At 41.6% G+C, this 23,592-nt stretch overlaps 4 protein-coding genes across 9 annotated transcripts in view; 2 read left to right on the top strand and 2 right to left on the bottom strand.

The window, feature by feature from the left end:
* Positions 1-2,164: 2,164 nt before the first annotated feature.
* Positions 2,165-7,309, bottom strand: u2af2a (U2 small nuclear RNA auxiliary factor 2a). 4 transcript variants are annotated; one of them, XM_042105834.1, is made up of 11 exons: positions 6,791-7,309; positions 5,777-5,927; positions 5,344-5,450; positions 5,045-5,196; positions 4,747-4,863; positions 4,460-4,598; positions 4,280-4,359; positions 4,040-4,162; positions 3,475-3,561; positions 2,995-3,292; positions 2,165-2,650 (listed from the first exon to the last, which is right to left on the bottom strand). In XM_042105834.1, the coding sequence occupies exons 1-11, from the start codon at positions 6,837-6,839 to the stop codon at positions 2,526-2,528; spliced, it is 1,428 nt and encodes a 475-aa protein (XP_041961768.1). In that variant the 5' UTR covers positions 6,840-7,309; the 3' UTR covers positions 2,165-2,525. The 4 variants fall into 4 exon arrangements, with proteins under 4 accessions (XP_041961768.1, XP_041961769.1, XP_041961770.1 ...); XM_042105835.1 differs by having other exon boundaries at positions 4,280-4,356; XM_042105836.1 differs by having other exon boundaries at positions 3,041-3,292; positions 6,791-7,308.
* Positions 7,310-8,824: 1,515 nt separating this feature from the next.
* Positions 8,825-11,662, top strand: zgc:92606 (uncharacterized protein LOC100000242 homolog). Its single transcript, XM_042105847.1, has 5 exons — positions 8,825-9,014; positions 9,915-10,004; positions 10,124-10,202; positions 10,897-11,015; positions 11,162-11,662. Exons 2-5 carry the CDS (start codon positions 9,915-9,917, stop codon positions 11,225-11,227), a joined length of 354 nt encoding a protein of 117 aa, XP_041961781.1. The 5' UTR covers positions 8,825-9,014; the 3' UTR covers positions 11,228-11,662.
* Positions 11,663-14,704: 3,042 nt separating this feature from the next.
* Positions 14,705-19,242, top strand: si:dkey-26c10.5 (uncharacterized protein LOC563797 homolog). Of its 2 annotated transcripts, XM_042107753.1 has the most exons (7): positions 14,705-15,039; positions 15,206-15,328; positions 17,160-17,255; positions 17,589-17,702; positions 17,935-18,086; positions 18,175-18,275; positions 18,544-19,242. In XM_042107753.1, the coding sequence occupies exons 1-7, from the start codon at positions 14,955-14,957 to the stop codon at positions 18,668-18,670; spliced, it is 798 nt and encodes a 265-aa protein (XP_041963687.1). In that variant the 5' UTR covers positions 14,705-14,954; the 3' UTR covers positions 18,671-19,242. The 2 variants fall into 2 exon arrangements, with proteins under 2 accessions (XP_041963687.1, XP_041963688.1); XM_042107754.1 differs by lacking the exons at positions 14,705-15,039; positions 15,206-15,328 and adding an exon at positions 16,689-17,064.
* An 83-nt stretch (positions 19,243-19,325) lies between these two features.
* trpv6 (transient receptor potential cation channel, subfamily V, member 6) overlaps positions 19,326-23,592 on the bottom strand; it is a 7,004-nt gene continuing 2,737 nt past the window's right edge. The window contains exons 8-18 of one of the 2 annotated variants that reach the window (XM_042107752.1): positions 22,820-22,966; positions 22,640-22,719; positions 22,250-22,385; positions 22,066-22,152; positions 21,820-21,896; positions 21,311-21,476; positions 20,984-21,050; positions 20,529-20,797; positions 19,867-19,973; positions 19,570-19,664; positions 19,326-19,497 (exon numbers count right to left, since the gene is read on the bottom strand). In XM_042107752.1, the coding sequence (XP_041963686.1) occupies positions 19,382-19,497; positions 19,570-19,664; positions 19,867-19,973; positions 20,529-20,797; positions 20,984-21,050; positions 21,311-21,476; positions 21,820-21,896; positions 22,066-22,152; positions 22,250-22,385; positions 22,640-22,719; positions 22,820-22,966 (1,347 nt within the window). In that variant the 3' untranslated portion in view covers positions 19,326-19,381. Of the gene's footprint in view, positions 19,665-19,866; positions 19,974-20,528; positions 20,798-20,983; positions 21,051-21,310; positions 21,477-21,819; positions 21,897-22,065; positions 22,153-22,249; positions 22,386-22,639; positions 22,720-22,819; positions 22,967-23,592 lie in introns of both variants that reach the window. The other variant, XM_042107751.1, reaches the window with a different exon arrangement.

The raw sequence follows: 23,592 nt of genomic DNA, 5'->3' as shown, positions 1-23,592 counted from the left end.
CAGCAAGGAGGGAACACCACAGGTGACCCCACATTTCCATACAAGATCCCAAGACCAGATGTGTGGCGTCTAATGCACCACTGAGCCTATGTGAACAAGGGCCATTCAATTGACAGACTTTACATTCAGCTGAACTGCCAAACATAGATGAAGAGCATGAGTAATTGACCAACGGTCAGCACATTTTTAAAAATCAACAGATTTAATAACAACTTCTGTCGTGTCACGTTACCACTTGTGAATTCTGGCAGGTCAACATGCAATACATTGTGGCACCATTACTCTTCAAGAAGGCTTGAACATATGATTTGTCTTTGTGTAGCATTCACAGCCTTGAAGTCCTTCAGATGGTCCATGGCTTGGTGGAGATAGAGCATTCTAGTGTGAAGATGCAGCGTCATCTGCAGTTTCAGTTGAAGCAAATGGGTTTCTGTCTGGATCTTTATGGTCACTGGTGCACAAGCCCTGAGGCTGCAGCGCTTGGTGCATGTCCTGAGCATGGGGTTGTCAACCCGTGACCGACTCGACTTCCTCAGGACACTTAAGGGAGTTGTACTCAGTGCTGGTTGAATAGATATTCATTGACTGGATCGTTCACGTGGGCCATCACTTGCATCAACTACAGGCTGAGCCGGCACAAGTGTGTCGCCTGACTTTGTCTGAAAAGCCAGATCCCCAGAGGAGTGCATGGGGCTCCAGGAATGACAAGAGTCCTAGTTGTTACAGTATGACAAGTTTATGGCTGCTTCCACTGGACTGAAGATCAAAGAAAACGAAACCAAGGAATGAGAAGCAAAGAAATTGAAAGAGGCAAACAGGAAGATGAAATGGCAAGTTTTAGATTAAATAAGTAAGGAAACTGAAGGGCCACAAGAGCACTAGACTATGGTTGTGACCGTTACTACAGTTGTGAAAACGAAAATGTCAGGGCCTGATTCTCCTTACATTGCGTGGAGTTCATATGTGAAAACAGTTCATGATTATTGCACCTGCAGGATAATAAGGGCGCCATCTACTGGGCATCTTCTGTCATGGACTATTATGACTCACTGCTTTAGCCCTGACATCATGGTCCTGTAATAAAGGATCAACAATGGGACAGAAATGTTTTTAAAGGAGTTAAAGGGTGTCCAACAGTGGGGTCATTCATTATGGGTATAGTGGCTCATAATGAGGAGCCAACCAATCATGTTTGATCTGGTCATGAGTTGGTAGCTGATCTAATGGATGGGGAACATAATGTTCAGCTTTCAGAGAGTATGCACCATCAAATATGCTATACACGTTTCTTTGAATCAATGTCAATGAAGAGATGCATAACAATCCTTTACCTGCTATGAAATTAGAATTCATTAAGAATAACTTTATGAGGGTCACTGACCACACACGATTTATGAATATTCTTAACTATTGTGCCTCAAGATAAAAAGCAAATACCAAAACATGCACTTGGCAAATGTCTCCTCTTGAATCTTTACTACAAGCAGCCATGTTCCCTTGTGTGGCTGGTGCTCAGGACTCACCCAAATGTAATGTCTTGGAGACACTGGAGCACTGTGGTAGGAAACAGATGAACTCACAGCTTTAGTTGAAAATGATAGTGGAAAATAAACATTCTATTTTAACTATACAGAAGTAGGTTATTCAAAAGTATTAACATGGGGGACAACTGCAAGGCAACACATTTGAACATATTTATCAGTTTCAGCAACCATGATCATTCATTTGGCCTGATTGATTTACACAATGAACATGTTCTGATGCAACATAGGAGCATTCTGGAAAGGGAAAATGGTTTGAGGGTAAAATAAAAAGGAATGGATAACTGTGATGGAACGCAAATGTCTGAAAAGAAATCTTCAAATGCATCAAGTTTATTAAGTCAAATTGTTCTACTGGTCCTCAAACATCAATGCAGTATGTTATTTGTGATACATACAATTTGAGACCGTTTAAAAAAACAGCAGTCAACATTGAGATATACAGTATGTATAAAATAGGATGATTTCAGTTTAACTTTTGTTTTGACGTTTACAAATTTGGTTAGATGAAGAAGGCCAATTCTGGACACTAAAAAGACTGAGGAGGACGAAAGACAAGGGTAAAGATGGAGGGATAAAAAAATATAAACAGACAGACAGAAAAAAGACTCTAAAAAGAAGAATTGTGATGAAATCTTTAAATTTAATTCATATAAAAGGTCCCCCAGTACCCATTTGACCTCAATTCAATAGTTTAACAACATCTAGATCTCAAACAAGAGGCAGAACAGAAGAACACAGTAATTCATATTACACATTCTTGCTCACTGATGAAATGATCACATAGCACACTACTCCATCTATTCTATCGGACAGCTCTCCCCATCGCTTGTTTTTCCTGATAAAACCAGTTTTGCCCTCCCGCTTCCTTTGCCCTCTTCTTCAGAAATTCCTCCATATAGACAAAGCCAACTGAGTACTGGTCACTCCGCTCTCACCTCCCTCTCCATCAACGCGCTCTCCTCCCCGCACCCCTACCAAAAGTCACGACGATGATAGGCGTCGGGGTCGCAGTATTTGGTCACCACCACCCTGTTGGCAAACTTCCTTCCTGTAAGCCCTTGCATGGCCTTCTGGGAGTCGTAGACAGACATGAACTCTACAAAAATCTGGAGGAAAAAACAACCACATAATATAATCAACAAAACCATTCAGGTGCATGTGTACAATGTTGGGATATGTGAATTTGCAAAGCATTACGGTTAACATGGCTAATATAACAACAATATGACAACAAGCAACAACCATTACTGTACAATTTAATACATCATCATACCCTTGCTCAGCTGTAACGTGCCTTTGCATCCAGCACGGTTTCAATATACATGATCAGCATGCGTGCACATATGTGCTTTGCTGATTGCTGCTGATCGCTATGGGCTTATGTGTGCCTGTGTGTCTGCGGCTGCGGTGCTATGCAGTGGATGTGTTGGGAGACCAACATTGCCTGTACCTGACTGGGTCTTTATTTGAAGCCAGAGCATCCCAGTTGAGTTTACCTTGCCAGTGCCCGGCACTTCCACTCCGTCCACAGGCCTGGGGATCTCGATGCTTTTCACCTGGCCGTACTTGCCGCACTCCTCCCGCACGTCCTCCACGATCTCCTCGTACTCGTCGTCGTCCAGGAGCTCCTCGGGCACCACCATGTTCATCAGGCACAGAATCTCCGTGGGGATGCCACCCATCTGGTTCATGGAGCTGTTCATCAGGCCAGGGACCTGCAGCGTCACCGGCGTCTGGTTTATACTGGTCTGCAGAGGACCAATGGGGTGGGGGACGGGGGTGGAGTCAAAGTGAAGAGAAACACACAGAGAGACACAAAATGAGATTCATTCAACACAGTCTAAACACATACTGGCATCTTTCATGTCTTAACAGACAGGCATCTTTTGAAAGGCCAAATGCTCGCTCGCTGACTCCCTCTGACACTCACCAGAGTGGCATTCTTGGAGCCCACGCTGGCTCTCTGCACCAGGAGCTTCTTATCACCCAGCTGCATGCCATTCAGCCCCGCGATGGCCTAAGAAAGAGAGCAGCATCAGACCGGGACAGGTTAATGCAAGTGTCAATCAGCCGATTGGCTTTGCCTACAGCTTAGGCTCATTAGTGGCCTGACAAACAGTCACAAGTTCCATAAAAGAGTGCCCTTCAGTGTCCTACCCCACCAACATCCATTTGAACTGAAATGAACTGCAGAGCTTGAGATCTGAGAAAACCCAGTCTGACCCAATGACCAAATCATTCACAGCTCCAAAATTAGCAATTAGTATTTATATTCCTTTTTATCAACAAAAATAATTACCCCATTTAAATCATCTAAATCATGGTTTTTAACATCTTGATGACACTGTTTGAATTTTTTGCCAATTAAGATGACATACAAAATCTAAAGCAATCTAAACTATACGCAGATAAGACGTGTGTGTGGTGCAAATTAAAGCCCATACATCTATATCAGCATATGTTCAAGTCTGAGATGGAGGGCAATCTGTAATCACCTGATCACTGACGTTTACATCAACATATTCACAAAAGGCGTAGCCTTTCGAGAGGCCAGTGGCACTGTCCTTCACCAGGTTAAAGGCTTTCAAAGGCCCAAACGAGGTCAACAACTCTTTCACCTGTGAAATGGATTGGCAATACATTCATAAAGATCTGAACAGGGCACTGTCTGCATAGTCTTAGTGTTAATATGGGACGAAAACCTTGAAAATTCAAACTATGGACACAACACTGACCTGATCATCGTTGAGATAATTAGGAAGGCCGCCAATAAAGAGTTTGTGAGCCGAGTCTGGCACGACCGTGGACACCACTCCTTGAGGAAAATATAAGTTTTAATTATGGCACAAACACCCGATCCCCCTCGTGTCACAATTACAAAAACAGTGTAGGCTGGACAATGGAAAGTAAGCTACCTGGTACATAGACGCTGGGGTTTTCACTCATGCCTGGCAGCGGCTGGTAGTCGTGCGGCCGGCGGATCTTCAGGCTCTGGCCCTGGAAGATGATCCCGTCAAAGGCCATGGCCTGAGTCGTCTCGTCAACTGAACGGAACTACATGTACAAACAGGCATGGGAAGGACAATATTAGTCCAGAGTGCATTCTGAGAATCACAGCCACAAAAACACACACATTCCAGTTGACCGCTTCCGCTCTTCAGCAAGAGTCGGATATAGAGAGATGGCAAGTTGTAAGACTGACCTCCAGAAAGGCAAAGTTCTTATCCTGGTTGATCTGCACTGCAAGGACGGGGTTGCCTGGTGCCTGAGTCAGTCCACCCAATCTCATCTGAGCATTGAAGAAGTCCATCATGGACTCCTGCAGACAGACAGACAGACATACAATATTCATGAAGAACCCAGAATCTTCAAATCACTGCAGAACAGTAAGAGCTACAAATACAGACTTTAAAAATAAGAAATATTTTACTCATCCCGAATGAAATCTGACTTCATACTATGACTCGGATAGAACCTTCCGCTCCACATCCAAAACTCACCTCAGTGATGCCAAACGGGATGTTGCCAACATACAGTCTACGAGCTTGTCGGGTCATCTGGCTGCCCACCACGGGCACAGGGGTGGGGGTGACTGCCAGGCCATCAGGGGTCATGGTGGGAAGTAGGGCAGTGGCCGGAATCTGACCAGCAGCTGAGTGTCAGAAAACAGAGCACAGTCTGAATGTCAGGGCCTCATCTAAATGAGCGTTTATTGAAATGGAAGCCTCGGCAGAAAATACATCACTTCCTGGCAAATGCCTGTTTTATCAAGTTTATGACACAGTGGAGATGAACTGACCCTGCATGGCTTTGTATTGCATGGGAGTGATGTGTTCAAAGCCAGGAGGTGGCACATCCCAGTACTTCTTGATTTTCTTCTTTTTTGGTTCACGGTGTGGCGAACGGCTGCAATTGAGTTTGAGACAGTCAGTATACAATGATTAAATATGAAATGCACATTGTACCAAGATATAAACCATGTTTGCCTCATTTATTATGGAGATGGACAACATTGGGAAGTTTTTCATTAACAGGCAGTTTTTCAGCGATTGTGATGTACATATACAACATTTCCATCAATCAGTAGAGATATCTGGCTGGAGGCGTTTTGACAGGAAGCAGAAAAACTTCCAATATATCACATCTAAATTCCCAATCAAAAATATTCTTGAGTCAAGGGTCCTAACTCTTAAAGCCAGTTGAAATTAAAAGGCAATATCTTTGAAAGGTACCTGCGTCTCTGTCTGCGATCTTTGCTGTCTCCGTGTCGGTCTCTGCTTGTCCTCCGGTCTCTGTCCCGATCTCTGCTTCTCCGTTTTCTCTCCCGGCTTCTACTTCGCGAACGGCTGCGCCCATGGTGTTTATTCTCCTTGTCCCGGTCTGCTAATGAACGTTAAATTGTTGACAGTGTTAAAAGCACGCAGACTTCAGCCATAACCATCAAGCAGTGTGCACTACATCATGATATGACAATTAACGTTACGGATGGCAACCTACCCAGTGTAGACAACCAAGACTCAACTTCCCATCATATTGATGTCATCATCTCTGATCTTGACATATAGCCTACCTATTGGGTGAACATTTGTAAACACTGATACACTGAATGGATCCATTAACAGGAAACTGTCTCCTAATTACGGATAACAGTGTTGATTGTTGTTAAATATTCATTCTATATCTAATCTCTAGATATCTAAAAATGACTTGAACGTGCAGTTGGTCTACCACCTCCAAAATAACAACACATGAAGTGGACTTGACTGTACTCAATTTCTTGGAGTTAAAATATAACACAATGCCTTCTTTTTCTTACACTGCCTATTTGCAAGACAAAACATATTTGACAGCCAACAGGATTTGTGTCCGCGAGCCTTGTAACGGCGCGCGTGTGACAAAGGTAATGACGACCAACATCTAACGTTATTAGCTTTATTCGCAGCAAGGAGAAGCAGCACTGCAAGTTGCAGACACAACTTTTACATTTAACAAAGACCACAACAATGCTAAATGTATTTTGAAAGCACTGCAACATAATACATGTGACGCAATCACGTAAAATTAGGCAACTCGACAGAATGAAAAGCAACTTCTGAACGTACTAAAATAGAGAAGACAATAAGCTAGCAGTCAATTTAGCTAACGTATATTATATTTCCCTGCAAACAGTCTTGATAGTCTAACCATGTAGTTAATGCTGTATGACAAATAAGCCTTCCTTTTAGAGAGAGGGAGATTCGCCTCACCTTGTTTGTTTTCTGTCAACTGCCTCTCGAATTCATCAAAATCCGACATGTTCCTGGTACTCCACGATGCTAGCTAACCTCAGATGGAGGAGTGGTGAGCTGGGTATCGATAACGTTAATTTACTGTTCGGGCTGCTACGCACACTTTCAGCTGACAACTAAATTCACAGCGTACGTTATAATACCCTTATACAAATAATAACAGCTATCCTATTTGCGGGAAATCGGCGTCACTGCATGCACTGAACCCATCAAAGTCCCTGCAAGATTTGATAGGCTAATTAGCTACTTAGCCAACTACCACATGAAGAGCTTTCTAGAAAACGTGTTACCGTTGAAATAATGAGTTTCCAAGAACTGGAATGAATGGTGATCTAACAATCGACAAAATTGGGTATAAAGACTATGAACCAGATTGAGTATAACTATATTATTTCTTTTATTTCAATTCCACCTGGAAATAAGAGCACGGTCTAATAATACGGTCCTTTCGTTCTTTTGGCCCGGTAGCTGAAGTAACAACTTCCGGGGGACATTTTCCACAGTAAAGGTCTTACAGAATAGGCCAGAGCGGCTCTGGAATAGGCTACTATGTCAGGTTCACTGACCTTAAAAGATGCCATTTGGTCAGGTCAGGATATTATGATAGTGATGTTTGACGATGAGTAGAGCCTATGTTGAGATGTAAGGATATCAAGGTGCAAAAATTCTCATTATGCGGAGTGTATTGTTTTGAGCAACATACTGCCATCCAGTCCAGGCCTTTCTCAGGTAGCCTAAGAACTTGAATATTTCAGGAGAACAATGGCAAACTGTAGTCTGTACATATTACAACAGTGACACATGATGGCTCCATAGCCCAAGTGCTAAAATGGATGATCTGCTGTCCAGACCTATCACATTGGGTCCATCATGAAATGAAAAACTATTAAGACCCCAAACTGTTGAGCAATGTATATTTTATAATGGGCAAGAATGGGACGACAGGTCATTCTCAGAACTCTAGCATCTGGTCTTTCCTCAATTCACAAACATTTACAGAATGTTGTTAAATGAAGAGGTCACACAACGTACAGTGGCAAGTATATGCCCTTGTCCCAACTTTTTTGAGATGTATTGCCGATAATTAATTAAAAATGAACATTCTCTCATTCAAAACTCAATAAATATTGCATTACAAAAAAATAAAATTCTCTCTGTCAATGTTATCTCTCTCTCTCTCTCTCTCTCTCTCTCTCTCTCTCTGTCTATCACAATTATATGCTGTCTTTGAACTCAATAACATATAGGGTTAACATGATTTGTAGGGTTGTACAATCCTTCACTTTTTTGTGAAGCACATTGAATTACCACTATATATATATATATATATATATATATATATATATATTAGCCTAATCTATCTATATTTGAACTGTGTCGTTGTTCAGACAGTCAACAATAGTATTGGTTATCCACAGACTGTTGTGCAATAGCCTACTCTCGTTGTTTTTCAAGAATAGCATTATGCTCTGAAACCATATTATTCTACAATTTCCATATTTTTAACGCTATAATATAGGCCTACTCTCAGAGTGTGTATAGTAAATGAAAACAATAGCCTACATTCTGTTTAACGGGGCAACTACGTCTGAAGTGGCCTAGACTAGGCCTTAAAAACAGCTTCTAATGAAATCTATCACTGGAATTAGCGATAACTAATTTATTGTTTTCAATTTGTCTGGGAAAACAGTCGGAAAGAAGAGAATCTGAACCGATTCTGCAAGTTCTCCACTAGGAAGCAAAGACACATTCAGTTCTGCCCTGTAGCATGACACGTAGGGCATTTTGGCCTAGTTTGGTTGTATGCTATTTGTATAGTGTGCTGTCATTCATCTCAACCAGAGGCGGATCGTTAGTGGTTTAACCCAATGGAAATATTGTCAACAGTCTAGAAACCCAACCTTCGTCCGCCACTGAATGGATGGATGTAACGTCTGTCTTTGTGTACGTCTCCCATTGGTCACATTTCAATGCAATGGGCGGGTTAGAGTTTGTTGTTGTTTCACCGAGAGAAGTGGATCAGTCGACATTTTAAAATAGACTTCTTCACGGGAAATTTGAGGATAATTTGCCTTGTATCTGCAATTAGCTCCACGTTTTAGTGTGGTCTTGTTGTGCTTCAGAAAGGACTGGTTTGTGTCCCGTTTACAGGGTCTGATATTCAGCTGCCAGTGTTTTTAAGGTGAGGTTTATCGTTATTGGCATAGCTTCTTCTACTAGCCCTCTAGATAGATAGATGTATGTAGGGTAGCACAGCACAGCACAACACTAGTTCACTTAGCCTCCCAGCTAGCAAGTAGGGTATTAAGGTATGTGTATCACTGGGTTAGCTAACGTTAATCGCTTGTTTCCGACGACGTAGTGGGGTAGGTCAGTCTTGCCTATCAGTTGTCGACTAAACTAGAGAGGGTATAACGTTACTATCGTTGTCATGTGAATGATTTTAACGTTACAGATAGCGTAATGGTCTTAGCGCTGAGGTAACGTTAGCCTACTGATGGAAATTAATGATAAACGTCGAGCCTAACAAAACCGCGTCAGGGTCTGTTTTACTGGGGAGGCAACGATAGCAAACAGATGTTTATGATGAGTGGTTTTCCACTTTGGTCATTTACTATGATGTTCTAGTCTGCACTGCTGAAATCATATTGCATAGTGTCTGAGGTAGTAGGCCCTACCAAACACTACAGTAGGCCTACTCAGCATTGGCTTTCTCATTTCTCTCTATTTATTTATTTTTTGTTAAGGGTGTACTTACCTTTGTTAACATTACATAACTGATATAGCACATTGCATAAGTTATGTTATGGTATTCTGTCTGAAGTTATGTCAATGAAGGCCAAACGGTGTAATTCACTGACATCCAGTTATTGAGGAAAATAACATGTATTTGGTGCTAGTGATTCTCTGTATTCAGTCTGTTTATTGTGAACTTGTCTGAAGATTTCTGGAACATGCTCTTGGTCGTCAGGTTAAATGACAAATCATACTACGCATGACCATATTGTAGTTGCACACTTATAAATGATGTCAGTAACTTGTGGAAGATGTGAGATGATTCCCCCCTGTCTCTCCCCTTTAGATGACCAGTCAGTATCAGCGAACTGTCCCTCCGGAAGTGAGGAAAGCAGAGGGGGAGCGGGTCCGAGCTAAACACCCCGATAAAATACCTGTAAGGTCACTTCCAGTTATGCAGTCTAATGTGATGAGGCTGTGATTTGTCATTTCCATTGTTTATTGTGCAAGCAACAGATCTTACAGAGCAAACTTCTTTCTTTTCATTCTGATCAGATTATTGTGGAGAGGGCTGCTAGGTCACGAGCTCCAGAACTGGACAAAAAGAAGTACCTAGTTCCCTCAGATCTTACAGGTAAGTCAGACATGTTTTGTACTCCACTGTTCAGCCCTTCTCAATGACTTCTAAATGACTTCCCATCATATCAGTCTAGTTGTTCATAAAGATATTCACGAAAGCAGTATTTTTTGATGTGGGTTTCTGTAGACCGTTAATCATTATTGTAATACCTATGCAGCTCCTGTAGATGGCAACAGCAGTAACCACAAAGTTGCAAACACACAGAATGTCTCTTTTTCTTATGCATTTTAAAGATGTATGTAATTGTTTAATTTAGGACCTTGATGAAAGTGTTATTTTAAAGATGTATTTAATTAATTGTGTAATGTATTTTTTTTTTAAAGATATATTTAATTGTTTAATTTAGGACCTTGATGAAAGTGTTAAAATTGGACGTAAATTACTTTAAATAGCATTGTGATATAATGTATTGTGACCTACTGTGCATATCACATGGTGCAGATGGGGAAATCCAGCCCTTTAGACTTCTCAATAATTATTTCATTTTCTTATAAAAGAAATATTTAACTATTAAATGATTAAATATTCCTTTTATAAGAAAATGAAACTGGATGATGTTTATGTCTGACCATTTGCAATTACTTCCCTTTTTACACGCGTGACCCTTAATTCCATTGCAAACATCTTTTTAGTTTGTCATAACACTTAAAACTTCCTCTTATTGAATGTCTTATTAAATGTCTTGCAGTGGGTCAGCTGTGTTTCCTGATTAGACAGCGAGTGTCTATGAGGCCCGAGGAGGCTCTTTTCTTTTTTGTCAAGAACTCCCTACCCCCATCCAGCATGCCCCTCTCTGCAGTCTATGAGGTAAGAACATCGCCCTAATCAAACCAATTACTCTGCTACCAACCGCATGGAATGGGTTAAATTAAATTCACATGGAATGTTTCACATATTTGCTTGATGTGTTGCATGTAAAGCAAATACTAATTCCTTCTTCTCTATGGCTGCAGGAGCATCATGATGAGGACCTTTTCCTGTACATGACATACAGCAATGAAAGTGTATATGGTGCCTGAATCTGGTTATGAATGATGGAGAAAGGTTGCAAATGGATGGTAAAGAAAGAGAAGAGGGAGACAGACTAAAATTCCTAATGTGTTACCACTATAATCCCATATAAGATACGTATGATGAGCAAAGGGCTTAGGGATAGCTAAAGGGTGAGGGGCTGGGTGGGCATTTGTTTGAGTCAGTATTTTGGAGTTATACATAATATTCACGATCCATGTCAGAAATATAATTTGAAATTTTGAATTTTGAGGGTGGCGGAGCAATGAAAATTTGAACGATCAAGGACGGAAAGTGAGAGTGGAGAAGGATTAAGTTTGGAGAGAGAGGCCAGTTCATCTTTCTCTCTTGTGGGTGAATCACCTGTATTTAATGCAAATAGTATTTTTTGTAAAGTAATATCAAGAACTTTTTTGTGCAAAATAAAATCTTTGAAACAGTGATGGCTGAAACCATGAATTGATTGTTTTGCATCAGTGTGATGTGTAAAGACAATGTGAATTTGTGTGTGTCTGTGCTGAAACTAGTTTGAATAGGGTCGCGAGCTTTGCATGTGGTGTGGCCCGATACCGATACTCGCATCGGGGATCAGGCCGATACTGGGCCCATTTAGTCGTACTCGTAAAAACTCACCTCTACCAATACCACTTAATTACACTGTTTCCCCATCATATTAGCTACTGGGGAAGATCACACTCAAATGAACATCTAGGGTAAAAAATAAAACTTTAAACATCTCTACATCTGGTATGATTACCAATCACTTAAAGTTTATAAAACCGGTTAAAGTTTGTTTCTGTGCCTTAGATCAAAGTGGAGTGTCGGGCAGAATAGATTTGTGCTCTTGAAAAGCTCATTTATCTGAAAGTAATTGTGAAAGATATTGCCAACTTTTTTCTTATTCTATATCAAAAATATAAAATAATTTCCAAAAGAAATGGCCATAGGACACTTGATTTAGTATATTTAATTTGAAATGTTTCATGTATATATTCTCAGGTTAAAATGTGTAACTCTGTTACCGATATGGTAAAGTCACAGAATTCTTTCTATATCTTTGGCTGAGATGTTCAGTACAGTCCCAAATGTCATGTGTATGGTCACGCTAAAAGCCTCTGGGGGCATGCCAAGTTTCGTGAAATTCTGTCCATGGGGGGCCATGAAATAAACAAATTTGTATGTGTATGTACATTAGTGACTGTACATCAGCTTGTAGATGGTGGTGTTGAGTGAAGGGTTGCCAGTTATGATGACACTCACACAGTACTCACTCACTCACTCACTCACACACACACAGCCACCCCACCCCCCCACACACACACACCCATACCCCCCACACGCATACCATTACATACACCCCCCCCCACACACACACACACTCACACACAGGTATAGCACCCCCACACAACCCATTACACCCCCCCCATACACACACACACCATTATACCCCCCCCCCCAACTTACACACATACACACAGTGCAAAATATTCTAGTTAATAGTTTGTTTAATTAAGATATGGAGACGGTGCCAGTGTGGAGGCTTGTTTTTAGACATAATTGTTTGCTTATTTTTGGTTTGAAATAACCTGATTATATATTTTATTTGATACTCATTACAATTTATATGTATTTTAGGCTTATTGTAACAAGAGCAGAGAAGAAAATTCATTGTAATTTTATGCTTGTTATTTTGTGGTAGAAATATCGGTATATCGGTAGGCTACTTGGTATCGGCAAGTAAATGTAAGTACCGGTACTCATACTCGGTTTGAAAAAATGTGTATAAAAAATGTGTATAGGGCAATTCCATGGAAAATTACATTTTTTGTAACATCCATAACACCAATAAAATGTGATGGTATGGTATGATGTGAATGATTACATGAAATTTGAGCATTTGCAATTTTTGGCTGAAGAATGTACATGAGAAAAAATGCACAAAAAATGAACGTTATCATTCACATCATACAAATGCCAAGGCATTTCACTGGCGTTATGGATGTGACAAAAAGTCAATTTTCCATGGAATTGCCCCATACATTACTGAGGACCTAATATGGACTGTCAACATCCAATGCCCTTTTCATCTGTGGAGAGCATTCTGACAGGTAGCATCATCACCTGGTATGGACATTGCACAGCTCAGGATTGCAGTGCCCTGCAGAGGGCAGTACGTTCTGCTGAACATGCCATCCGAGTGCCTCTCACTGCCCTGCAGGGCATCTACACCAGAAAGAGTGTGAATAAGGGTCCAAACTATTCTCAAAGACATTTCATTCCCTGACAATGCACTGTTCAGATCATTGAGGTCAGGTGGACACCTCTAGCCACATCACTTAAACAGAAAGATTAAGGAGTTTCTATCCTCAGACTATCCAGATCCTACTCTATGGCCCCTATTTTAGCGATCTAAAATGCATGGTCACTAGCGAATAGCTTAATTAAATTTAGTGGGTTATCCAATCCACATTGGGAGTGGTTTTGTTATCAAACGTCGGGCGGATGGTGCAACAAGGCGTTCCTATAATTCTTAATTAGTCATGGGTGTTTTTTAGGCGTAACATCATTTAAACCAATGAGAAGGACATCTGAAGAGTTCAGATGCAAAACCCTCCAAATCCGTCTGACCACTTTTCTTTTAGATGAGCATTTAAAATCTGGCTCCTATAGGTTTTTGCCTATAAATCGATATTTCATACCAGGAAGATAGTGGTATTTAGTGGGTTTTGAAGTAAAATTATTTGATTAATGTATACTATGTGTGGAGAGCATCCACTCTCCATCTTTATCTCATTTTTGACGTAGGTGGCATTTAGAGGCTTTTGCATCTGAACCCTTCATCTGTCATTTCCTTTAACAGCAAGCAGCGCAGCTTCAAACAGCGCATCAGTATTTTGATAGTCAGCGAGCGGCGCATTTGATGGAATCTGCTTGCATGCAAGACCGTATAGAATAGAGACATGTCGATGTGCGATGAACAGGAGGAAATTAGTTTTGTTTATTTGTTAATCTTTATTAATATCTTTCTTTTTTGACAAGATCATAGATTCAAAACAAAAGCAACTTTTTTAGCAACACCCTATTTTGGGTGGCCTGCGAAGACCCAGTGGTTTTCTTGTCTGGCCCACATGGTAATGAAGTTGAATAGCCCTGGTCTAAGCTAAGAGAAAGATAAAGAGAAACATGTGCCTGTTTGTGGATGAGAAGAGAATACTCTGTGGTATAGGTCTTAGTGATAAAACCATTAAGGTTAAGACAAGTTTATGTGTTTTGTGATTTTTTTCTTTTCATGATAAAGCCATGCAATACTGGAAATTATTAATGTAATATTGGTAATACCCTCAGTTATTTCCAACTAAAGATTTCTGGATGCATGGATATTTTTAATGGTGAAAGTACCCGTCAGACTTTGCAAACTTATGACAGGGTGCTACAGAGGGAAGTAGGCTACATCTGAAGATTTTGAGGAAGTTTGATTAGTTTGCTAGGCATCTGCATGGAGTGTCTTGCGTTGATTTTAATGCTGAGGATAATAGTTTATTCTTGGGATTGAAAACAGTGGCTTTCTCAAATCTAGCTATTATAGTTACACTCACCTGACAGCTTTGGACAGCTTTTCGTTATTTGGTTTCAAGCTATTGACACTAATTATAGCAGCACGCTTGGCTGGACACTGGTCCTCGACACTAACTGGTAAACAGAAACAGAAAGAGAGGGAGAACAAACAGCCAAATCATGGAGATGGAGGAGCTGATCAGCGCTGACCGTAAACCTGATGATAAAGACGTGGAGGAAAGTGCAGAGATCCCAGAGACGGATGGTAGGCCTACAGTGTGTTATTATATTTACAGTAATCTATGAGATGTTCTCACAGTTACATACACGTTTGAAAGACTAGACCTATGTCTGCACTCTGCACCACTATAACAACATATCCATGGGATTACTAACTCATTTTCTGTCAATTTGTCTGCACTGTTCTGCAGTTATAGAGGCAGCAGAGGGAGGGGATGAGGATGAAACCAATGTTTACTCCAAACTTCAGAATCCATCTGAGGATGTCTATGAGACGGCAACCCTGGCAAAACAGCCTCAGAAACACATAACAAGTATGCACATTCAATTCCACACTGTACGAATTTGACAAATATCTTTTTTTTTTTGTCATGGTCACTGTTCTACTGGCATGAGGAGAAATGTACAGTCCGACTACAATGCTGAACTAAACACAAAACACTACTTGCACAGCTGCATGAGTAGGCCATAAAATTACATTTGTACAGAAATGGATTTCAGTCGGCTTCCATCAACACTCTCTTGCTTCATTCTTGTAGATTTGTAATTCAGTATTTGATCTGTAAGAGATTTGTAATCATTCACCCTCTTAAAGATGGCTTTCTTTGACTTTTGTGTTTTGAAAAGTAATTATGGGGCATTAGTTTGCTAGGCATCTGCATGGAGTGTCTTGCGTTGATTTTAATGCTGAAGATATGTTTATTCTTGGGATTGAAAACAGTGCTTCAGTGGCTTTCATACAACAACTACGGGGTACATGCAACAACTATGTAGTGGATCTAAACACCTTGCAGAAAAACAAATAGTGAATGAACAATTATGGGTAGACACAGTCCACAACAGAGAAATGAAAGGTACAGAAAGAGGAATAGAGAGACACAGCAAGAGTAAAATAGACAGAAGGTGGTCAATCTGTTTAACTCAACCAAGCTGCGCTGATGGTGTCAGTGTTACATAACTGTATATGGATGTGTATATTCTTTGGAATTAAGTGCTGATTTTAAAATCTTAATTTACAAGGAAGATTTTTTTATACTGTACTTCTGAAAACACTGGCTAAGGTTTTAATGCACCAACTCATTGCTGGTTACGTTATCTCATTGCTGGTTCCACTTCTGGAAACCAGAAGTGAATGAGGGGTCCCCAGACCCATTATTAACCTCAAATGAGATTTGAGAAGCCTCTGATGTTAATTAGGCTATAATGTGTCAGACTCAGCAATTAAGTGAATGGTTCCCAAATCCTACACTAAATTGTAAAGGGAATCATTTAGTACTTGCAATGTATCATTCTAACTATTACATATTTGCAAAATATGAATTTCGGTGCCGGTGGAGAAAAAAAAAACTGTGGGCTAGATGGTGTTTTCTGTGCAGCTGATCTCTCATTCAGTGGGTTGTCCCATTAGTAGGCCTATCTAATTTCAAAATTAGTTTGGACTTTGCACAAGTTTATCCCTTATGTTATGTAATACGCATTTCTTTAGTCTATTCAACAAAAGCAAATCGGTCTCTGTCCCTGAAAATAATAGCATGTGAGACAATCCCGACCTAGAAGATTTTAGAGGACTGTCCGGAAAACTGCAAGGCCACCTGAGGCTCTGGAGGCCTTGTTTACAGGAGCGATAGAATAACAAAATGCCCGGGCTGAACCAACACATCGTGGGGTTGTCCTTGTTTGACGTTATGGTTTTCCTGGTCCGTGGTGTGCCAGATTTGGTGCGCTCCAGAATAGAAAACAGACAAGGAAAGTATTGTGATACGCATATCAATTATAAATGGGACGGAAAGTTACTATAGAGATAGGAGCTGTAATGCGTGCCCTCTGCAGCTGCAGAATTAAACTGTCGAGGACTGCGCCCCCACACTTACCCAAAATAGCTCTCCGGTACCACCGGAAGACCAAGCAAGACGGTGCTCAAGTCAAACCCGAATCTCGTAGGCTGAAGAAATCATTTCGACGATGTATATAAAATTCTGCAATTTTGGGAACTATGCAGAGGAAAAAAGGTCGAGTAAATTTGGGGAACCGCCGAGGACAGATTTAAGTGGTAGGGTTCATCATTTAACCACATCCTATACACGCACAGGCGTTCATGAAGAAATTACTTGATCACATGCCACTCTTAACTTTCTTTCTTTTCAGACTTCTCAAGATTTCGCCTGTTCCGGGCCGTGACTGCGATTCTCTCTGTCATCTGTCTGATACTATTGGTTGTGATTATTGCGCTCGCAATGAAGTGTAAGTTACAGATAATTCCTGCGATGCATAACGTAGGCTGGCTGGCTGGCTAGGGCTATACAAGTTTTAACATAAGACCATGTAAACACAGGTGAACTAACGCACGTACATCAACACACACGCGAACCACAGTTGAGGAAATGACCCATAACCCGTGGTTATGTTGAATAATTAGCCAACTATTCTTGGTAGGCTACTTGTTTTTTTTACAGACTGATGTGATGTTAGACGTGTTGTTGATGTGTTGCTCAGAACGAGGCAATTTGCGGTTGAATTTTTTAAAATATGCCTGTCTGTTTGTCTGTCTGTCTGTCCATCTGTCTATGATTCCAGTGCAGATGCAATCGATCTGTCCAGACAGATTGAACGAGGGGGAGAATATAGATGTGTCTTCTGTCTGCACTTTAGAGCGATGCCTGTCCATTTACCCGCAAAGACAAGTTCACAGTGAGTTATGAACATGGCATGCATTTATTTACTTTGGTAATTTGGATGTATATTTGGGGTGGATGCACAGCATCACGGATCCAGAGAATAGTGCTATATGTTTCATTTTTCATATCACCTGGAAAACTGCGTTGTTAGTCAGATGTTAAAAATGTACCACAAACCGCAGTATGCCAAACAAACTATGGGGAGGCATTGTGTAACATGGCAGCCTCTGTGCCTCCTGTTTCAGCCTCAACATGCCACAAGTGTGGGAAAGATTGGGTCGAGTTTGAAGGCTTCTGCTTCCTGCTCTCCCGGGAGCGTCTCACCTGGTCTGAGAGCAGAAGCGAGTGCCGGCGCAGAGGTGGTTATCTGGCTGTTCCTGATCAAGACAGAGTCCAGGTTTGCTATTGCTCAGCAGTCCACTGACAGTATAATTCTGAAAGTCGTCCATTACTCTTTTACCAAATACTAATACTTTCCATTTCAGAACTTTCTGTCTCAGGTGAGCAAGAGTCTCCACTGGATTGGCCTGAGCCGCTCCCGCTCTGGGGCATGGCTCTGGGTGGACAACTCTACACTGGGCAAGAGGTGAGCATCATTGATAGAGGAACTTCATATGATTGTGTAACAGTGCAAGTGCTTTGTGAAAATATTGTGAGTAGAGGCTAGTATGGTCAGGATTATGGACTGCTGAGCAGAAAACATCACTTAGTTTTGGTGTTATGGTCATGTGCTGTCCATCTGTGCAGCTGGCTATTCTACTTCTGACATGATGGAGATGTACTAGCAGAGGTCATTTCTCTTGAAGGGTGTTGATTCTAGAGGGATTTATGAAATGTGTTCCTCTCTCTGACAGTAACTGGTCAGAGCAGCCTGGAGAAGCAGACTGCGTGTATCTGAATGGAGAAGCTGTTCCTGCCCAGAGCTGGACAACTGCAAAATGCTCAGCTGTTACATACTACATCTGTCAGAAAGATCGCTGAAGTCCTTCTGCTGACTACACTTCCCATCAGCCTCATTCACCAGTTCTTATCTTTCTGTCATAACCACTGATCTTAACTTACACTGTATCATACCTATATATTCCGACAAATCATAATGATAATGGGAAGTTTCAGTGATCGTAGATTTACTGGAAGATTGTGTAATTCATAAAAATACTGTACTTTAAAATGCCTTTATTTGAAGAAGCCGCTTCAGTGTATTGTTTGTTTGCACTTTGAAAGCCTTTTTGCACTTAAAAACCTGTGAAATTTTTCCAAATTGTATAACAATTGTGAATTGTTTTCAGTGATATAGAAAGATGGGTAAATGTATATTTCATTTTTATTTAGCATTTTATTTGCTTAAACCAGAGTAAGGTTTATAACAGTTTTATCAGCTACATTTCCTGTGAACCTCGTTAGTCCTTCATAACACTTTATATCTTTTTTATCACATGCAGAGTTCAGTCTTTGCAGTACATTATGGGACCAGTATGGCCACTTCTGAGATTACGAAGTCGTTGGACAGTTTGTAGTTTGTTTAATATATTAAATAAAGAACTCAAGCCCTATGTGCCATGGATGGTCACTTCTGAAAAATGCCCTAAAATCAACTTTCCCTTTGATATCCACATAACACTGAATTAAATAATTGCTTAATTTGTCTTTCATATGTCACAGAATACTATCATTGTTCTTCTTGATCGGCTGTCAAACAAACTGAATGTCCTGACCATCAGAATAGATGTCCTCCTTCTCTGTGTCGAAACCCAAAGTGCTTTCTCGTATCTTCTGCCATCCCCTGAGGGACTTCCTGTTTGGGTTTGCCCCGCCTCGCTGTATGGGTTTGGTAAGGGCCTCTCCAGACACTAGATCTGAGGAGGTGTCAATCTTTTCTGGATTGTCTTTATCCCTGACCTGGTCGCCATCCTTCGAAAAGACATTGATGTATCGGCGGATTTTTTGGACGAAAGGATCATTGCGATCCTCCACCCTGAAAAAAAACATATAAAAAACCTTTACACTATTTTACTCTTTCATCAAGAGCACATGAAGGGAGTCCAAATACTTCTGCAAAAGTCTGCAAGTCTATTTTGTTGAGAAATGTATTATTGTATTACCATTACGCCACCTTTCCACAATGACCCTAAAGTGTGGGACAATGCCTTGGAACAACGGTGAAAGCAAGTGCATACCTAATGTACCAGCGCTCCCCCAGGCCATAGAGGAGCCCGCACACTCCCAGCCGAGGCCACAGCCAGCGGGGCAGCCTCCTCTCCAGCATCAGGGTGGTGGCCACCACCTGGGTAGGACATACACACATTAGGTAACACCTGGAGTTCTTGGATCAAAGGGGTTATGTTTCTCTTCCTGTGACTTTCCTGTGAATATTAAGTATTCAGCACTCATCAAACGTGTGAAACCAAACTCGGTGAACTGGGCATCAATACCTTCCTCTGTAACTGGAATCTGGACTTCCTAACCAACAGACCGCAGATAACCTTACCTCCTTAACCCTCACCCTGAACATCAGCGTACCACAGGGCTGTGTTGAGCCCTCTCCTTTACTCTCTCCTTTAATCATCTGTTGAGATTCAACTTCAGTATGTAAAATTGCTGTTGAACAATTACTGAACATTGACCAAACCCAACCCCTATCCCCTAATCTTAAATTGTAGTTAATAGAGTCAACAGATAGTTTGTTGATAATCTGAGCATCCGTTGGTAGTGTAAAGGGGACTATCCAAGTAAAGTGTGACCAGAATTTGCTGATGTATGTGTTTATGCATAGTGTATTCAGCAGATGCTAGAGGCCATCGCTTGGCCAGCGCTCTGGCACTGACCCCCACTGCCTCACCTGCGTCCTCCAGAGCTCGTCCCTCTCCTGGGCCACGCGCCAGTGTGTGTCGCTCATCATGGCGATGAGCAGGTTGAGCAGCAGGATGTAGGAGACCACAGAGAACCAGCAGTGCAGCACGTGCACGATGGCCGGCGTGTGGATCTCATGGTCCACCGGCAGGTCGATGAGGCCCACGCTCAGCTCAAACTGAGAGAAGAGGGTGATGGGGAAGGAGGTGTACGCGGGCAAGGAGAACGGCTCCTGGGTCATGTACACCATCCACAGGGCTGAGGGTGGGGTGGGGGGGGGGGCAACAGAGATGAATGTTGCGTTACTGCTTTAGTAACTCAGGAATGTTCCTTGCCGATTTGGAAAGTCATGCATAGACAAGCAGATATGGAGTGTTTGAAGAGTGTGTAATGTTGGTTAATGTATAGTTAATATTAATATATGGAATATTCAACATGACTCACCTGTGGAAAATCCCATGAGTACAATAAAACTCAGCCACATGAACTTGGTCAAGTCCCCGAATATGATCTAGAAAGAACAGAAAACCACAGGTAGTGCTGAGATGTTTTTAGTTCTCGAACATACTGTGCCTTCCACCCCACCACTATCACAACACAAACACTAACATACCCCACCACCATCACAACACAAACACTAACATACCCCACCACTATCACAACACAAACCATTCCCTGGGGCATATGACCACAAGAGGGTCGGGTAAAGGTCACAGGTACACAGGATCATTTTTGTGTGTGCCTGGCTGCCTGTGTCTCATGCATGTCTACCTTCTGTATCATGATGACGTAGGGCCCCAGCATCTGAAAGCCTCGGGCGAAGTACATGACGTTGGACCAGCCCAGCACCAGACAGATGGCCATGAGCACGGACTCACCCGGCGTCTCCGTGGCCCTCAGCACACACAGAATCACCACCAGGCTGGCGTAGCCAATCCTGACGCAGGGAACACACGCACGCACACACACACACACACACACACACACACACACACACACACACACACACACAGTCACATCTAGCGCCATACTGTCATATTTATACGCCTCGTGTGAGGTAAGAATAGTGATCACTGTATATAGCTTAGCTTATTCTTTAGCATTTTAATGTATTGCACTAAAAAAACAGTGATCTATTCAGGATATCCCTATTTTGGGAAAGCAATCGTTCAAATAAAGATTTCATCATAATTGCACAGCTCCCAGATAGTGAAATAAAACATACAGTAACACTGATTAAAGTCAATGTGTCTTTCATATTCATATTAGTGGAAACTTACAGAATGACATGAAAGGGGCCACCGAGTGCAGTCTGTCCGAAGTAGCGCTTAGCTCCAACTCTTAGTATATCTGGAATCTATAAGTATTCACAAATGTGCCAATGTTATAATTTACTCAGTTCCAGTTTACTCAGTCATGTCACTTGAAGGTCTGTGTGAAATGCTGTTCTGTGCTTGTTCATAGATAACATTAGCATATCCCCACTCCATTCCTGAGAGAGAACTGAGAGAGTCACCCATGCCTACCTCAAGAAGGAGAATGGCCAGTGCTCCCAGAACACTGATGATCTCTCCAGCTAAACGCAGGCGGTCTTTGTAGGTTACATAACTCTCCTAATATGACAAAAGATGATTATATGGATGAAAATAAAAAAAAACAGTAATTTCGATTAAATATTATATTTATTACCTCAATGTATTATAATGTTACCTTAAGGGTCTTTGGTATTTTAATAGTTTTGTCATTTTCTGGGAGGGTGTAGTTCTCAGGAATGTCCTTTAGAGGGCGATGCACACAACAAAGTGTGAATATTCCTATGTAGAGCAGATAGAACAGCAGCAGCAACCTTGAAAAAGAATGACAACAAAAACTGAACAACCTTGGAACTCATACATTATTTAAATGATACTGAGTGAGATGAAAAAAGAAGTGAAACTAAGCCATGCTACCATTTCCAAATTACAAAATGAAACAGGAATCTTTTTGAGAGCTGTGGCAGCATTTCAGTCACCAAGTTTGAAGCCCAAACATACAGGAGAACACCATTGATTGAAGATGAATTTAGAGGTTCTGTGGTGATATCCAGGTCATCCTGGTTACCTGAAGTAATGTTTCCCATAGAGGTTCCATTTGAGACTGACCAGCTGCCGGACAGGAGTCACCTCTAAAATCCTTCTGGCCTGAGAGAGACAGAGCATGACAGTTTCAGCTATCCAGAGCTACACCTCATGCTGATCTACAGTCCCTCAGGGCGGGCCGGTGATAGGTGCTCACTCTCACCTCTCTCTTCTGGCTGCCCACGATCAGCTCCAGGACTGACAGCTCGTCCGACCAGGAGTCGATCTCCGTCAGGTCATACAAGTTAGACGTCAGTGGTCCCAGGTTCCACTGCACTATCCGTCTGCGATTCACAAGATGCTGAAATGCCTGACCAGTCGAAAAAAGAATCACAATAAGGAGACATTAGGCCATATTAAAAAGCTTTTTGTCAGAAACTATGGTTTATACATGCTAAAAACTGATATAAACATGATGGACATATAAACATTCGTGTCCTCCCTACAATATTTAATATATAGTGTTGTAGCCTAGAAATCTAGAATCAGCAAATTACATTTGCTGCCAGGGCTAGTCTAGCAACTCTCCGTTGGCTTGTGAGCTCTAAAAATTAAACTTCTATCAGGCCAATCAAATCGTGTATAGAGTCGTTAGGCGGGCTTAACATAATGATTGATGGCAGAGTTGCAACGGTTTGGCTTGAATTCCCTGCTACTTGAAAACAAATAAGATGGATGTTGCTGTTGGCGAACAGTGTGACACGAGTTAAGTTTATTAAGTTGGCAAAGTTTGAACTAGCCAACTAGCTCCGCTGGTAGGAAACGCATGGGACTCATAACTGTCCTATTGCGTGCAGAGGGAATTTGAAAGACAACCGATTATCCTGCCCCTCGGACTGAGCACTGCGAACGGTGAGTGCCCAGACCCTACATTTTAATGTGGGTCTGGCTCGTCAGGCTAATAGTGTTGTGCTCTGGGTTGCACCCCCAAGTACA

The sequence above is a fragment of the Alosa sapidissima genome, chromosome 10 (genome assembly GCF_018492685.1).
Source record: "Alosa sapidissima isolate fAloSap1 chromosome 10, fAloSap1.pri, whole genome shotgun sequence".
Lineage (NCBI taxonomy): Eukaryota > Metazoa > Chordata > Actinopteri > Clupeiformes > Clupeidae > Alosa > Alosa sapidissima.
This window is presented reverse-complemented; position numbering and strand designations above follow the sequence as displayed.

Coding starts and splice junctions, on each gene's coding strand:
- si:dkey-26c10.5 (XM_042107753.1), top strand. CDS start 14,955: ATGGAGATGGAGGAGCTGATCAGCGCTGACCGTAAACCTGATGATAAA. Junction 15,040..15,205: donor AGAGATCCCAGAGACGGATG/GTAGGCCTACAG, acceptor ACTGTTCTGCAG/TTATAGAGGCAGCAGAGGGA. Junction 15,329..17,159: donor GCCTCAGAAACACATAACAA/GTATGCACATTC, acceptor CTTTCTTTTCAG/ACTTCTCAAGATTTCGCCTG.
- u2af2a (XM_042105834.1), bottom strand. CDS start 6,839: ATGTCGGATTTTGATGAATTCGAGAGGCAGTTGACAGAAAACAAACAA. Junction 5,197..5,343: donor GCAATACAAAGCCATGCAGG/GTCAGTTCATCT, acceptor TCTGACACTCAG/CTGCTGGTCAGATTCCGGCC. Junction 3,562..4,039: donor ATGTAAACGTCAGTGATCAG/GTGATTACAGAT, acceptor TCTCTTTCTTAG/GCCATCGCGGGGCTGAATGG.
- zgc:92606 (XM_042105847.1), top strand. CDS start 9,915: ATGACCAGTCAGTATCAGCGAACTGTCCCTCCGGAAGTGAGGAAAGCA. Junction 10,005..10,123: donor AACACCCCGATAAAATACCT/GTAAGGTCACTT, acceptor CATTCTGATCAG/ATTATTGTGGAGAGGGCTGC. Junction 11,016..11,161: donor CCCTCTCTGCAGTCTATGAG/GTAAGAACATCG, acceptor CTATGGCTGCAG/GAGCATCATGATGAGGACCT.